General features: G+C 39.5%; 2 protein-coding genes across 2 annotated transcripts; both read left to right on the forward strand.

The window, feature by feature from the left end:
* Window positions 1-122: 122 nt before the first annotated feature.
* Window positions 123-10,276, forward strand: LOC141567281 (protocadherin beta-6). The gene has a single exon (XM_074313670.1). It carries the CDS (start codon window positions 7,762-7,764, stop codon window positions 10,144-10,146), a length of 2,385 nt encoding a protein of 794 aa, XP_074169771.1. The 5' UTR covers window positions 123-7,761; the 3' UTR covers window positions 10,147-10,276.
* A 1,602-nt stretch (window positions 10,277-11,878) lies between these two features.
* On the forward strand, window positions 11,879-15,044 carry LOC141567280 (protocadherin beta-17-like). Its single transcript, XM_074313669.1, is given in 4 exon segments — window positions 11,879-13,372; window positions 13,375-13,425; window positions 13,428-13,674; window positions 13,676-15,044. Coding segments are annotated over 4 exon segments (2,379 nt in total). The 5' UTR covers window positions 11,879-12,537; the 3' UTR covers window positions 14,922-15,044.
* Window positions 15,045-15,534: the final 490 nt, after the last annotated feature.

A 15,534-nucleotide genomic window follows, 5' to 3' on the forward strand; every position in this document is an offset into this window, starting at 1 on the left:
CATTTTTCATCACACTGTGAGTATATTTGATGCTAAATAACAAAAATAAGAAAATATGTTTTTACATATTTTTAAAATTTTGTTTTCAAATGAATACATGCATATAATAAATGTAATAGTTGAAAGAAACATAAAAGCAAAATCTATCTATGCTTCTCTCCTAGCTCTCATCCCCACTGGCAAACATTTTCTTAAAACAAATATTTTATCAAATTATAACATACATACAGAAAAAAGAACAAATTCTTAATGTCTGCTTAGTGTATTTTCAGAAAGTGAAAATATTTGGCATCGGCATCTTGGTGAAGAAAGGAAACATTACTAGCACACGAGGTGCCGTACAAATTATCCCTACTAGTCCAAGTATAATAAATATCCTGACTTCAAATACTATAGTTTTGCTTGTTTTGAATTTATATAAATGGAATAGTATGGTGTGAACTGTTTTGTGTTTTATTTTTTTCACTCAACATGTTTATGACATTTATCTATGATATTGTTTTTAATTTTAGTTATTCATTCCCATTGCTGTATACTATTCCACTGTATGAATATTTCACAGTATGAACTGTGAAATTACACTGCCCATCCATCCTACTGTAGATGGATAATTGGGATGGTGCAAGGTTTGGCTGTTTGAATAATTCTGCTCTGAACGTTCTCATACATGTCTTTTGACCAACATGTATTTGCATTTTGTTGGGTAAATATTAATACCTAGGGGTGGAATTGCTACTCATTTAGTAAGTACATGTTCACTTTTTGTAAATATTTCCTAATAGTTTTCCAACGTGGTTGTATCAATTTACCCTGCTGTCAGCAGTGTCTGGATGTACCAGTTCCCCCACAGTCTTGCCAACACCTGGTATTGTCTGTTTTTCATTTTATCCTATCGGATAGCACTTTTAAACTTTTTATTTTCTAGCTTTTCTATATTTACTTCATTATCAGTAAAGAACATGTTTATAACTTTTTCATAAACTTTAAGCAATTAATTTCCTGCTATTATTGTTCAGCACCTAACAAGTAAACATCCATTCTTCACATATAGCTAGCTAACTCTTTTCTGATACTGCTCTGCACAAACCAAAACCTCCATTTATTGTTCCACTAACAACAGTTTCTTCTGATTTTCCATATGAAAGAAAATAATAGAATTCTTTTTTTTTTCTGTTACGTGTTTCTCTCTTATACTTCCAAAACTCTTTCAAATGAACTTTTGTATAATCAAGGTTGCTATTTTATAAGTCTTTTGTATGATACGGCAGTCTGCCCCCAAGTTTATGTCTGACTGGAAATTCTGACAAGCTGTTCTCTGTGAATCAGTGCAGGGCCAGGTTTAAAAAACATCAGACTTGACTTTACGGACCTATGTGATGAATGGGCAGGGAACTCTTTTCAGTATGTGGCCCTGCAAATGTATGGATACAAAAGGCTTTATGCTGGGTTTCCAAGATCTGCACTAAATGTCTTAGTGATCTCCGGAACAAATCTTTTATTTCTTTATAAATGAGTCTTAAGTTTTTTGAAGGGATATCATGAGAGGAAATAATTGTTATTATTAAATATTAGTATATGTTACATAATGTATTGGTATGTTATATAATTTATTACACACTTTCTATGCACTTGGCTGTTTTCTAAATTCTTTACACATATCTCATATAATCTTCAAAATAACGATACAATTGTCACCCCCATTTTAGAGGTGAACAACTGGGACATACAGAGTTAAAGTAACTTGCCCAAGGCCACCTCACTAATAAGTGGTGGAATCAGGATTTGAATCCAGGCAGCCTGACTGCAGAGACATTGCTTTTTTGTTTTTAATTTTCTATTTTGAGATTTATTAAACATTTTTAAAAGTATATTCAATATATATGTGCAATTTAAAGTAAAAATAATAAAATATTCACCCATGTAGCTATCACCCAGCTTAAGAATTAGAACAATGCCAAGACTTGGAAATCCCTGTGTACTTCCATCATTACATCTTCCGTCCTCATGAAAATCAACACCTATCCCGAAATTTTTATTAATTATCTATTCTTTATAATTGCAGCAGATATGCATATGTCTCTAAACGATATATTGTTTAGCTTTATCTTTGAAATTTACATAAATGAATTCATAATGGATCATCTGTGAGCTTACTTTTTTCAATCATTAAATATTGAATTCATCCATGTTAATGTAGTTCATTCATTACACTGCTCTATAGTATTCTTTTTTTTTATTTAGGTGTGCATTTTATTTGAATATAGAATTATTAATTTGGCAGTATCAATTCAAATTTAATATTTGCATACATAAAGACCCAGTAATGTTATTCATGTTTACAGAAAAACTTTCTATATGCCCAAGGAGCCATGTACAACAAAGCTATTGAAATATGATTTGTCATACTGTAACCTAAGAATAACCAAGATAGTCAATAAAGGAAAGGCTAAATAAAACATGGGATACTATTAACAGTTAAATATCTTCAAGACATATTACATACTGAAAATTGTAAACTCCAGGCTGATAATCTACAACATGCTACCATGTATGTAATAGATGGGGAGAGAGAGAGAAAACACATATGTACCATATGCATAAAATTATCAACACACATGTATGTTTAAAATGACCTAGAAGTATACGTGGTAAATTGGTAGCCATAATTACTTCTGGGAGAGAAATTTGGGCTGGCAGTTTGATAGTCAAGGAGAAATTTTTCCTTACCCAGGTTGTTAGTTTTTCACTTATTTTGTATTTTTATGTATTATTTGGATAGCGATGAATATTAACATAACATTTAAACGAAAAGCAGTTTCTAGCAATATCATGTTTTTACCATGTAAAGAGATAAAATGTACATATATTCACATATTTTGTGTCATGAATTCAGAATATCCAGCCTGGTTTTTACCTACGTATTCACCCTTGGACTCACCACTCACTTCAAGATACAGAAAATGAAATAGCTAACTTATAACACAGGCATATGTGATCCTACTCTCTTTTATTTAACCAAAAGAGGGAGCAACAGTGATGATGGAGTTGAGGGAAGGCCTAAATATCACACTTAATGACTCCCCACAAATCAGAACATTAGCCTTTACCTCTAGATAGTAAAATAGAAAAATGAGAATAAAATATATATGGTATTGAAAAAGTGGAGTGACTTAATGATATTATGGTCAAGGTCTTCTTTGATTTGTCAGCAGATTTGCTTTTCATGTAACTCAGTTATATAGGGTGATGGTGGCTCTGGGATTTCCTCTTTCCTGTAATGTGGTTGTTTTATTACCATGAGGATAACTATCAGTGTATAAACTGACCAACAGATTATAAGCTCTGTAGTATTCTATTGTATACACCTTTACCTTTTAAATTCATTTTGCTGTTGATTGACTTTTGGTTTGTTCCAAGAGTTTTGTTACTATTAATAATGCTGCTATAAACATTCTTGAATATATCTCCTCATGCACTTGGGCCAGAGTTCCTTTTGGGTACATGCACATCTAGGGAGGTACTATCTAGGTCATACCAAAAACCAGAAAGATATCAAAGTGAATGAAATAGACAGTTAATAGATGCCAACACCAACATGAAAGATGTTAGAATTATCTGACAAAGATTTTTAAATGGACTTCAAAAAACATTTCAACAAGCAATTACAAACATGCTTGAAACAAATGCAAAAATAAGGAGTCTGAGCAAAGAAATGTAGAGTTGCAGCAAAGAAATAAAAGCTATAAAGAAATACCAATGGGAATTTTAGAAATTAAAAATACAATCTTGAAATGAAAAACTCAGTTATGAATTCAACAGCAAAATAGAGGGGATAAAGATTCAGTGAATTTGAACAATAGAAATGACCAAATATGAACAATAGAGAGGAAATAGACTAAAACATTAACAGAGCCTCAGGGACCTGTAGGACAATAATAAAGATCTAATACTTGAATCTTTGTGTCATTGGACTCTCAGGAAGAGAGGAGAAAACTTTCCAAATTTCGCAAAACATACAGACACAGAGAATCAAGAAGCCAAATAAGTTCAAAACAAGACAAACCAAAAAAGATCCACACCAAAAAGCATCATAGTCAAATTTCTGAAAACTAAAGAGAAGGAAAAATCTTGAAAGCAGTAAGAGAGAAATGACATGTTACCCATAGAACAATAACAATTTGAATGACAGTAGATTTCTTATCGAAGCCCTGGAGGTCAGAGTGACACAATATTTTTCAAGCGATGAAAGAAAATAAAAATTAACCCAGAATCCTATATCCAGAAAAATATCCTTCAGGTAGAGAATTTTTTGCCTGTGGACCTACCCTAAAAGAATGAATAAAAGACTTTTAACTACTACATGGATCAAAACAAAGTCTCAAGTGAAATTAAAAAAAAATCAACATCAAACTGAGTTGGAAATGAAAAGACAATATATCAAAATTTACAAGATACAGCTAAAGCTGTGCAGAGAGGGAAATTTATAGCATTAAATGTGTAGAGTAGAAAAGAGGAAAAGTCTCAAATCAATCATCTAAGCTCCCATCTCAGGAATATAGAAAAAGAAGAGGGAAATAAACCCACAGCAAGCAGGAGAAACAGGAAAAAGGAAATAATAAAAATAATAAAAGAAAGAAATTCAAAACAAAAATAATAGAGAAAATCAATGAGACAAAAAGGTGGTTCTTTGAAAGAATCAATAAAATTGAAAAACATCTAGCAAGATGGACAAAAAGTCTTCTTCCTCAACCATTTGAGATTTCAACTATGTTTAGCATCAAATCCTTTATATTTTCAAATTTTTCTACAGCCTATCTCCCATCAATTGAGAGGGTTTTTAAACAGTGATTACTTACACATCTTTATCTTTTCCCTGAATTATTGTTTTTCTTGCATATGACTGAATTGAAGAAGATTTTAAGAAGTTCAATTCATCCTTGAAAGTTGGTCTTTATCTTTCACTTTAAATAAACCTGAAGAATTTTGAAATGTTATTATATAATGGAATGAAAGGAAAACAAACATGTATAGCATAAAAATAGAAATGAGCTTGATCAACTATGTAATAATTATAAGCTAACTAAATAAAATTATAATACACTCTACAATGTTTCATCAGTTAAAGTACTATTTCAACTCACTGGTAATAAGCCAGCTGAATTAATCTTAAAACTATCAGTCACCTCACACTAGCATATATGAGTATAAAGAGCATGAGCCATGGTGCTTTTTAATGTCACTTGCCTTTCCATGTTGTGTCCAGAGGAAACCAAACTCTTGCCACCTAATTATTAAAATTAAGCTGGAAAATATGATTAAGATGATTCTCAGTGAATGCTGGATATGTTTTGTATCTTAAAAGAGGTATGGGTTACATGGATCGATCCATTTGTTAAAATGCTATACAGTTAAGATTAGTGCATTTCAATTTGTGAACATTACCTAAAGAAAAGAACTATACCAAAGTAAACATTGAATGGAAGGCACAGAGTGGAGGGAAATGTATAGATGAAACAAGACAGAATATTGCGAAGCCAGATGATTTGTAATGGAAGTTTATGATGTTTACTTTGTATATGTTGAACTGTTTTGTTTTCATAACTAAATTTTTAAATGAATATTCCTTGTGAGACATATTTATAAAAGCAAAGTCAATTCAACTCTACTCTGCAAATCAAATCAAAGCAAAAAGAAGAAAACAGAGAAGCATTCTCCAGAAGGGATCTAATATAATCCACTGTCCATAAAAAGGAAGTTTTTTCACATATCCAGCTGATAATCTTTTTTGAGTACATTAAGATATTATCTTCTTTCTCTCTGTCATAACAACCAACATTCTCAAAGATGTTTCAATGATCTAAATTGAGTTTGACACATACTGTACTGCTGATAAAATTTGCTTTAAAATGAAAAATAATTCAGTAAGCGGTATTTGAGGATGCCTGATGGTGCTTCAGGGAAAAAGGACTCTGAATGCCAGTGATGCCATTAAGCAGGAATCAGAATGTTCACTGAAAGAAGGAAGCATTTAGGATTGAGCTGGAAATAGCTTTTTTTCAGAGAAGAAACTAAACCCAACCAAGATGTTTAGGCTTGTTGGTTTTACTTTATCAGTTTGTTATTGATAGAAAGTCTATTCTCAGTAACATTTATTAAGTGAACCGTGGATGCTGGTCATGGTGATATTATTTTTATCCTTCTGGGAAGATCCTTCTGCTTTTCAACTACAAAATTATGTCATCTGTTTAGAGTTTAGATTTTATTTAGCTTTATTTATTTTACCAAGAGTTGAAGTATTTTGGAAAATATCCTCATTTTAAATCTTCCATCATTTCGGCTCTTACCTGAAGTGAATTTTGCTTGAACTCACTTTTTGCTTGAACTTTTGTTTTATTCACCTCTCAATAAATATGAAATGAATCTGAAATGGTTTATGTTTGGTGTATTTTGTGTTCTTATATGTGTACTGGCCCATTTCATGTATTTTCAGGATATTTAGAGATACATTTTCCTATTTATCTAAGCAGAAACTGGTGCAATAGGAATAGATATAGCCATAATAAATCATCATTGAATTCCATGCTATCCACTCAAATGTAATTCACCTTTCTCACTACCTACACATAGGACCTAGTGCCATCCTTGTGAAAGGATAGTAGAGATGAGTCATGAATGTTTGTTTTCTGCATTGCGTTATGTTCTTATGACAGGATAATATGTTTGGATTTTAATTAATTAGTATAGGAGGGGAATTTGATTTTTAGTTATAGTAAAATGAACAATCCTAATAAAAGCATGACCAATACATACAAAATACGTGACTATCTATATGAAAATGAAGTAGAATTCTAAAACACTTACTTATGACAGATACTTGATTGCTCTTAGTTCCTCTTTTAAATAAGTTAATTTGATAAGATATTTCTATCGTAAGTATTTCTTGAGCTCAATTTTCCTCCTACCTTACTGTTCCCTTTAGTGTGCAGGTGTAACCACAAGATTGTTCATGATACTTTATTGGTCATATGATTTAGAGAAATGATTGCTTATTTTCCCATCATTGTTGCTAACCAATTTTTACATTTTACATAGTTTGTTAATACGTTAGGATGATTAAACGTTGTAATTCTTGGATTCACACATTACATTGTCATCAGAGATAATTGCACTGCTAAACAATAAAAAATTGATTATAGGATGTTTACAATATCTGAGGGAGTGGTTTTTAGTTAAACGTTAGTGTGCATGAAAATCATTTAAGGAGAAAGATTGAAGTTGAGATTTCCATTAGCACCACCAGAGAATTTGATTCTAGATCTGGAGGGAAGCCTAGGAATTTACTTTGGGAAAAACCCCAAGACTCCCAGGTAATCCTTTATGCAAATGGTTCGCACACTCCAATTTGAGAAACACTGACTCGACCTAAAAGTCTTCATACAGGTCAGATTTTGGAAATGGTGTTGACCTGCAGGTACCTCATGAAGTTATTAATTTGAACGCGTGGTGGCAGTGCAGGCTAAGAGAGTAAATCCAAGTTCTGCAAATTCCGCGGACGCCATTTCACCAAGAAACCCAAGAAAAAATACAGAACACATTTAAGCTGAAACCAAGATAAAGGTGTTCAGCAAGGCAGTCATCGCTAAAGTGAAAAAAAAAAAAGAAAACGAATTCGAAGCAAAGACATTCCGGAGGGTCGACGGTGGACGTGGTGATTGGGAGTCCAAAAGGATTTTTCTTCTGGAATCACACATAACAATAGAGATGGCGCAAACAAAAGCCCATCGCAAGAAAAGGCAAGTGGCGACCTTCATTGTATTGATGCTTTTGTGGGAGGCGGGTTCAGAATCCATTCACTATTCTGTGTTGGAAGAGACAGAAAGTGGCACATTTGTTGCCAACTTGACGAAAGACCTGGGACTCAGGATGGGAGAGCTGGCTGCGCGGGGAGCCCGGATTGTTTTCAAAGGGAACAGGCAGCCTTTGCAGCTTGACCCACAGACCTATGATTTGCTGCTAAATGAGAAACTGGACCGGGAGGAGCTGTGCGGCTCCACTGAGCCGTGTGTGCTAGCTTTCCAAGTGTTACTGGAAAATCCCTTGCAGTTTTTCCAGGCTGCCTTGCGAGTCAGAGATATAAATGACCACGCCCCGGAGTTCCCAACCAGAGAAATGCTCCTAAAAATATCAGAAATTACTACACCAGGAAAGATATTTCCTTTGAAAATGGCACAGGATTTAGACGCAGGTAGCAACAGCCTTCAGAGCTACGTAATCAGCTCCAATTCTCACTTCCACGTTCTCACTCGCAGTCGCAGTGACGGCCGGAAGTTTCCAGAGCTGGTGCTGGACAAAGCGCTGGACCGCGAGGAGGAGCCAGAGCTCAGGCTAACTCTCACCGCACTGGATGGCGGGTCTCCGCCCCGGTCAGGGACTACGGAGATTCAGATCCGGGTCTTGGACAGCAATGACAATGCCCCCGAGTTTGCTCAGGAGCTCTATGAGGCGCAAGTCCCCGAAAACGGCTCCCTCGGCTCTCTGGTTATCACAGTCTCAGCGAGAGATTTAGATGCAGGAACCTTTGGGGAGATATCTTATGCCCTATTTCAAGTCGATGACGTTAACCAACCCTTTGAAATACACCCAAACACAGGAGAAATTCGACTGAAAAAAACTTTGGATTTTGAGGAATTTCAGTCTTATCACGTGGATGTTGAGGCTACAGATGGCGGGGGACTATCAGGAAAATGTTCTATAGTCATCAAGATCCTGGACGTGAATGACAATGCTCCTGAATTGACAATGTCGTCACTCATCAGCCCCATCCCTGAAAACCTGCCAGAGATGATAGTGGCAGTTTTCAGTGTATCAGACGCAGATTCTGGAAATAACCAACAGGTTATTTGTTCTATAGATGACAATCTCCCATTTCTTCTAAGACCGTCAGTGGAGAATTTCTACACCTTAGTAACAGAAGGACCACTGGACAGAGAGAGCAGGGCCGAGTACAACATCACCATCACCGTCACCGACTTGGGGACCCCCAGGCTGAAAACCCAGCACAACATAACCGTGCTGGTCTCCGACGTCAACGACAACGCCCCGGCCTTCACCCAAACCTCCTACACCCTGTTCGTCCGCGAGAACAACAGCCCCGCCCTGCACATAGGCAGCGTCAGCGCCACCGACAGAGACGCGGGCGCCAACGCCCAGGTCACCTACTCGCTGCTGCCGCCACAGGACCCGCACCTGCCCCTGGCCGCCCTGGTGTCCATCAACGCCGACAACGGGCAGCTGTTCGCGCTGAGGGCGCTGGATTACGAGGCCCTGCAGGCCTTGGAGTTCCGCGTGGGCGCCACGGACCGCGGCTCCCCTGCGCTGAGCAGCCAGGCGCTGGTGCGCGTGCTGGTGCTGGACGCCAACGACAACGCGCCCTTCGTGCTGTACCCGCTGCAGAACGGCTCTGCGCCCTGCACCGAGCTGGTGCCCAGGGCGGCCGAGCCGGGCTACCTGGTGAGCAAGGTGGTGGCGGTGGACGGAGACTCAGGCCAGAACGCCTGGCTGTCGTACCAGCTGCTCAAGGCCACGGAGCCCGGGCTGTTCGGCGTGTGGGCGCACAACGGCGAGGTGCGCACCGCGCGGCTGCTGAGCGAGCGCGACGCGGCCAAGCACAGGCTGGTGGTGCTGGTCAAGGACAATGGCGAGCCGCCGCTGTCGGCCAGCGTCACGCTGCACGTGCTGCTGGTGGACGGCTTCTCGCAGCCCTACCTGCCGCTCCCGGAAGCGGCGGCCGACCCGGCCCAGGCCGACCCGCTCACGGTCTACCTGGTCATCGCGTTGGCGTCGGTGTCGTCGCTCTTCCTGTTCTCGGTGCTGGCGTTCATCGCGGTGCGGCTGTGCAGGAGGGGCAGGGCCGCCTCGTTGGGTGGCTGCTCGGTGCCCGAGGGCCACTTTCCGGGCCACCTGGTGGACGTCAGCGGTACTGGGACTCTGTCACACAGCTACCAGTATGAGGTATGTCTGACGGGAGGCTCTGGGACCAACGAGTTCAAGTTCCTGAAGCCGATTCTCCCCAACTTCCCGCCCCAGGTCACTGGGAGAGAAATGGAAGAAAACCCCACCTTGCGGAATAGCTTCCCATTCAGTTAAGTATTGGATTATTCTATAATACTAAACCCTACTTAGTAAATTTGGAAATCTCTTTTAAAATTACGTGTTATTGCTGGTCCCTTTCTTGATTATTTTACTACCGTTACTTGGGATGAAATTAACAGAAATTCAGAGAATGCATTTACATAGTGTTTTCCTATGTTATGATTAGTAGTCTTTAAATTATTCATTCAACTATATTTGGCAATCTGAATAAAAAGTAAAATTTTATTTGCATAATTTAAAACATTTGAAATTCAATTATGTTTTCTTTTTACAAAACTATATTCCAACGTGCTTAAGTGAGATTGTATTTCTAACTATTAGTGACAACTGTCATCACTATTGCTATGTAGGAAAAAATTTACATGTGTTTGATATTATTTAATGTGCCCTTGTAAGTCTGATTTTGGGATAACTCCTACTGAAGATAAACACTAAAGATGGCTAAATGCTAAGATAGCCATTTATTTATGTTTATGTGTTTTTCAGTATAATAGTCAAAACATTAAATTGCAGTTTGTGAGCTTCTTGTAAGAATATGATGGTCTTTTTTAAACACCAGGCCAATTACAAATGTTTAATAAATATTTGCTGAAGGTTATTAACATTCCTATAATGAACTTAAAAATAATTTTCAATGGATACAGAAATGTTAATATTCTCTTTACACTATAGTACCTTTGCTAATAAGTAAAGTTATGAAATATCACTCTTTCCTTTTTCTTCTAGATAGAAAACACCCTTCTTCACTCACTCTAAACTCTACTACAGAATATAAAATGTTTGAGAGTATATTTTTATCTCCTTATCTTTGTCCAACCATTTGAAAGTTCAAAGGTATTGTTTAAAATCCAAATTATATTTTTCAAACTTCTCCTCCTAGTTTCTCAAGCTTTTATATGTGTGATACCTGCCAAGACCTAAGTAAGTTATTAGTGCCAGGTTATTAGATTATGTTAGATTTTCTCTGTGTATGTATCATTTATCTTTATTAACCATAAAATCATTTACTTTTACATTTAACTCATATTTGGTTTTGTGTTGGTTACATTTGTTGTAGTAGTTTATGAAAAAGACCTCTTCAATTCCCATCAAAGTCAAGCAATTTATATTAAAGTGACAATTCAGTAAATATTTTATTTTTATCCTTAATTAAAATGGAAATGGGCTTAACTAAATTATATTTGCCTATGTTTTGTGTCCAAATAAGTGAACTGTCATGGCTCTTTTGTCATGGATGATTACCAATTGGTTCAATGAATATAGGGAGCACTTACTGTTTTGTATTCCCAGATTTTTACCCTCTCCTCCTTGGAATAATAGCCTTCTTCGTTGAAGGAAACAGTTTGTTCTGCTATTCTCACTCCAACCACATGACTTTTGTTGGTGCAACAGTGTTTTTCAAACCCCGTCTCCATAGTCTCAGAAAATGCACACTTGGATGGCTCCCTGTCCAATGTTGATAGGTCAAAACCCTTCCCTAGAAAGTATATCTTTGTGTTCATTGACTTTATTGCCTTCTTCATGTTTGTAGAAAAACATTGCCTGGATTTGGAGCTTATATTGACTTCTAATAAAACAAATGGCCATTTCCTCTCAACTTTATTTGGCTATATGAATTTATAAAGGAAAAAAATTCCCAAAGGCTATATGTAGCCCAGAGACTGACAAGATATCACGTTTTTTTTTTTTTTCAGGAGTTACAGGCCCATTTCAATTTATTTGGGAGTGGAAACTGTATTTTAAAATTGATAACTTCTAACACAATAGAACAAATTAGTATTGTGTAATAGAATGTAAACTCCTCCAGAGCAAGAATTTTTGTGTTTAATTTACCATTTTATCTCCAAAATCTAGAAAATTTTCTGCACAGATTAATACTAAATGACTAAATGGAGCTGTCTCCAGCTGAGTTTTGTATACTAAACTTGTACCTTTATAAAGAAGACGAATATAGATATAGATAAATAGGTATTACTTTGCTCTCACAACTACTGTTAGTTACCTGGACAAGACTGCATAAAAAGTGAAGGGGAAAGGAGTTTATAACACCCTATGACCGAAAAGGCATTCCGAATGTACGTTTTCGCTGTTACATTATGAAGTGAAAACTACCCGAAGTTATAAAGCAGAACGCTTGGTGGCGCTGCAGGATAAGAGTGAAAAAAAGTCTCAGCGACTCCAAGACTCCATAAAGCTGAGCAGTCTCTGGCCGCTCGCAAAGGAAATATTTTACACAACTGGGGATAGAAGGTTTCAGAGAGGCAGCTATCCCCATGTCAGTCAGTGTTAAGAACTAATTCAAGATTATTAAACCAAGATTACAGAGTTGGCTGCAAAGCAATTATTTTGTGATTTAATACTGGATCTTTTGGACCCAGAGGAAGGATGGAGACACAGCTACAAGAAGCGCCCCAGAAAAGGCAAGTGACCGCCATTATTATTCTATTGTTATTGTGGGAGGCAGGCGGTGAGACCATTAAGTATTCTGTTCTAGAAGAGAGGGACAGTGGCTCTTTTGTGGCCAACCTAGCAAAAGATCTCGGGCTTGACTTAAGGGCGCTGGCCACGCGGGGCGCCCGGATTCTTTCCAAAGGGAACAAACAGCATTTGCTGCTGAATCAGAAGAGTGGGGATTTGCTCCTAAAGGAAAAATTGGACCGGGAAGAGTTGTGCGGTGACACGGATCCATGTATACTACATTTCCAGGTGTTACTGAAAAACCCGGTGCAGTTTATTCAAGGTGAACTACAACTCCGAGATGTAAATGACCATGCCCCAGAATTCTTGGAAAAGGAAATCCTCCTAAAGATCTCGGAAAGCAGCCATCTGGGGACTGTATTTCCTTTGAAAATAGCTCAGGATTTAGACGTGGGCAGCAACACAGTGCAGAACTACACAATTAGCACCAACTCCCATTTCCACCTTTTCACTCGTAATCACAGCAATGGCAGGAAATACCCGGAGCTGGTGTTGGACAAAGCGCTGGACCGTGAGGAGCAGCCAGAGCTCAGGTTAACCCTCACGGCGCTGGACGGCGGGTCACCGCCCAGGACTGGGACAGCCCAGGTTCTCATCATAGTCCTGGACATAAATGACAATGCCCCTGAATTTGTTCAGCTGCTCTATAAAGTGCAGGTCTCAGAAAATAGCCCTATAGACTCTCTTATCATCGCTGTTTCCGCTACAGATTTAGATGCTGGGACCTATGGAGAGCTCTCCTACTCATTTTCCAATCCTCAAATCAAATCATTCAGGTGTTTGACATAAACGCAGTCACGGAGAAATTCGATTAAAAAGAATGTTGGATTTTGAGGAAATTCGATCGTATTGTATGGAAATTGAGGCCTCAGATGGTGGGGGTCTTTCAGGAAAATGCACTGTAGCCATAGAAGTGATGGATGTAAATGACAACGCCCGAATTGACCATGTCATTACTCATCAGTGATATCCTAGAAAACACCCTGACTCTGTGGTAGCTATTTTTGAAATTTCAGATCCAGACTCTGGGGACAATGGCAAAATGATGTGCTATCCAAGACCATCTCCCCTTCCTTCTGAAACTTACCGTAGAAAATTTCTACACCTTGGTAACAGAGGGAGCGCTGGACAGAGAAAGTCAGGCTGAATACAACATCACCATCACCGTCACCGACTTGGGGACCCCCAGGCTGAAAACCCAGCACAACATAACCGTGCTGGTGTCCGACGTCAACGACAACGCCCCGGCCTTCACCCAAACCTCCTACACCCTGTTCGTCCGCGAGAACAACAGCCCCGCCCTGCACATAGGCAGCGTCAGCGCCACCGACAGAGACGCGGGCGCCAACGCCCAGGTCACCTACTCGCTGCTGCCGCCACAGGACCCGCACCTGCCCCTGGCCTCCCTGGTGTCCATCAACGCCGACAACGGGCAGCTGTTCGCGCTGAGGGCGCTGGATTACGAGGCCCTGCAGGCCTTGGAGTTCCGCGTGGGCGCCACGGACCGCGGCTCCCCTGCGCTGAGCAGCCAGGCGCTGGTGCGCGTGCTGGTGCTGGACGCCAACGACAACTCGCCCTTCGTGCTGTACCCGCTGCAGAACGGCTCTGCGCCCTGCACCGAGCTGGTGCCCAGGGCGGCCGAGCCGGGCTACCTGGTGAGCAAGGTGGTGGCGGTGGACGGAGACTCGGGCCAGAACGCCTGGCTGTCGTACCAGCTGCTCAAGGCCACGGAGCCCGGGCTGTTCGGCGTGTGGGCGCACAACGGCGAGGTGCGCACCGCGCGGCTGCTGAGCGAGCGCGACGCGGCCAAGCACAGGCTGGTGGTGCTGGTCAAGGACAATGGCGAGCCGCCGCTGTCGGCCAGCGTCACGCTGCACGTGCTGCTGGTGGACGGCTTCTCGCAGCCCTACCTGCCGCTCCCGGAAGCGGCGGCCGACCCGGCCCAGGCCGACCCGCTCACGGTCTACCTGGTCATCGCGTTGGCGTCGGTGTCGTCGCTCTTCCTGTTCTCGGTGCTGGCGTTCATCGCGGTGCGGCTGTGCAGGAGGGGTAGGGCCGCCGCATTGGGTGGCTGCTCGGTGCCCGAGGGCCACTTTCCGGGCCACCTGGTGGACGTCAGCGGTACTGGGACACTTTCCCAGAGCTACCAGTATGAGGTGTGTCTGACGGGAGACTCTGGGACCAACGAGTTCAAGTTCCTGAAGCCGATTCTCCCCAACTTCCCGCCCCAGGTCACTGGGAGAGAAATGGAAGAAAACCCCACCTTGCGGAATAGCTTCCCATTCAGTTAAGTATTGGATTATTCTATAATACTAAACCCTACTTAGTAAATTTGGAAATCTCTTTTAAAATTACGTGTTATTGATGGTCCCTTTCTTGATTATTTTACTACCGTTACTTGGGATGAAATTAACAGAAATTCAGAGAATGCATTTACATAGTGTTTTCCTATGTTATGATTAGTAGTCTTTAAATTATTCATTCAACTATATTTGGCAATCTGAATAAAAAGTAAAATTTTATTTGCATAATTTAAAACATTTGAAATTCAATTATGTTTTCTTTTTACAAAACTATATTGCAACGTGCTTAAGTGAGTTTGTATTTCTATTAGTGACAACTGTCATCATTATTGCTATGTAGGAAAAAATTTACATGTGTTTGATATTATTTAATGTGCCCTTGTAAGTCTGATTTTGGGATAACTCCTACTGAAGATAAACACTAAAGATGGCTAAATGCTAAGATAGCCATTTATTTATGTTTATGTGTTTTTCAGTATAATAGTCAAAACATTAAATTGCAGTTTGTGAGCTTCTTGTAAGAATATGATGGTCTTTTTTAAACACCAGGCCAATTACAAATGTTTAATAAATATTTGCTGAAGGTTATTAACATTCCTAT

This window comes from Rhinolophus sinicus, linkage group LG10 (assembly GCF_036562045.2).
Source record: "Rhinolophus sinicus isolate RSC01 linkage group LG10, ASM3656204v1, whole genome shotgun sequence".
Lineage (NCBI taxonomy): Eukaryota > Metazoa > Chordata > Mammalia > Chiroptera > Rhinolophidae > Rhinolophus > Rhinolophus sinicus.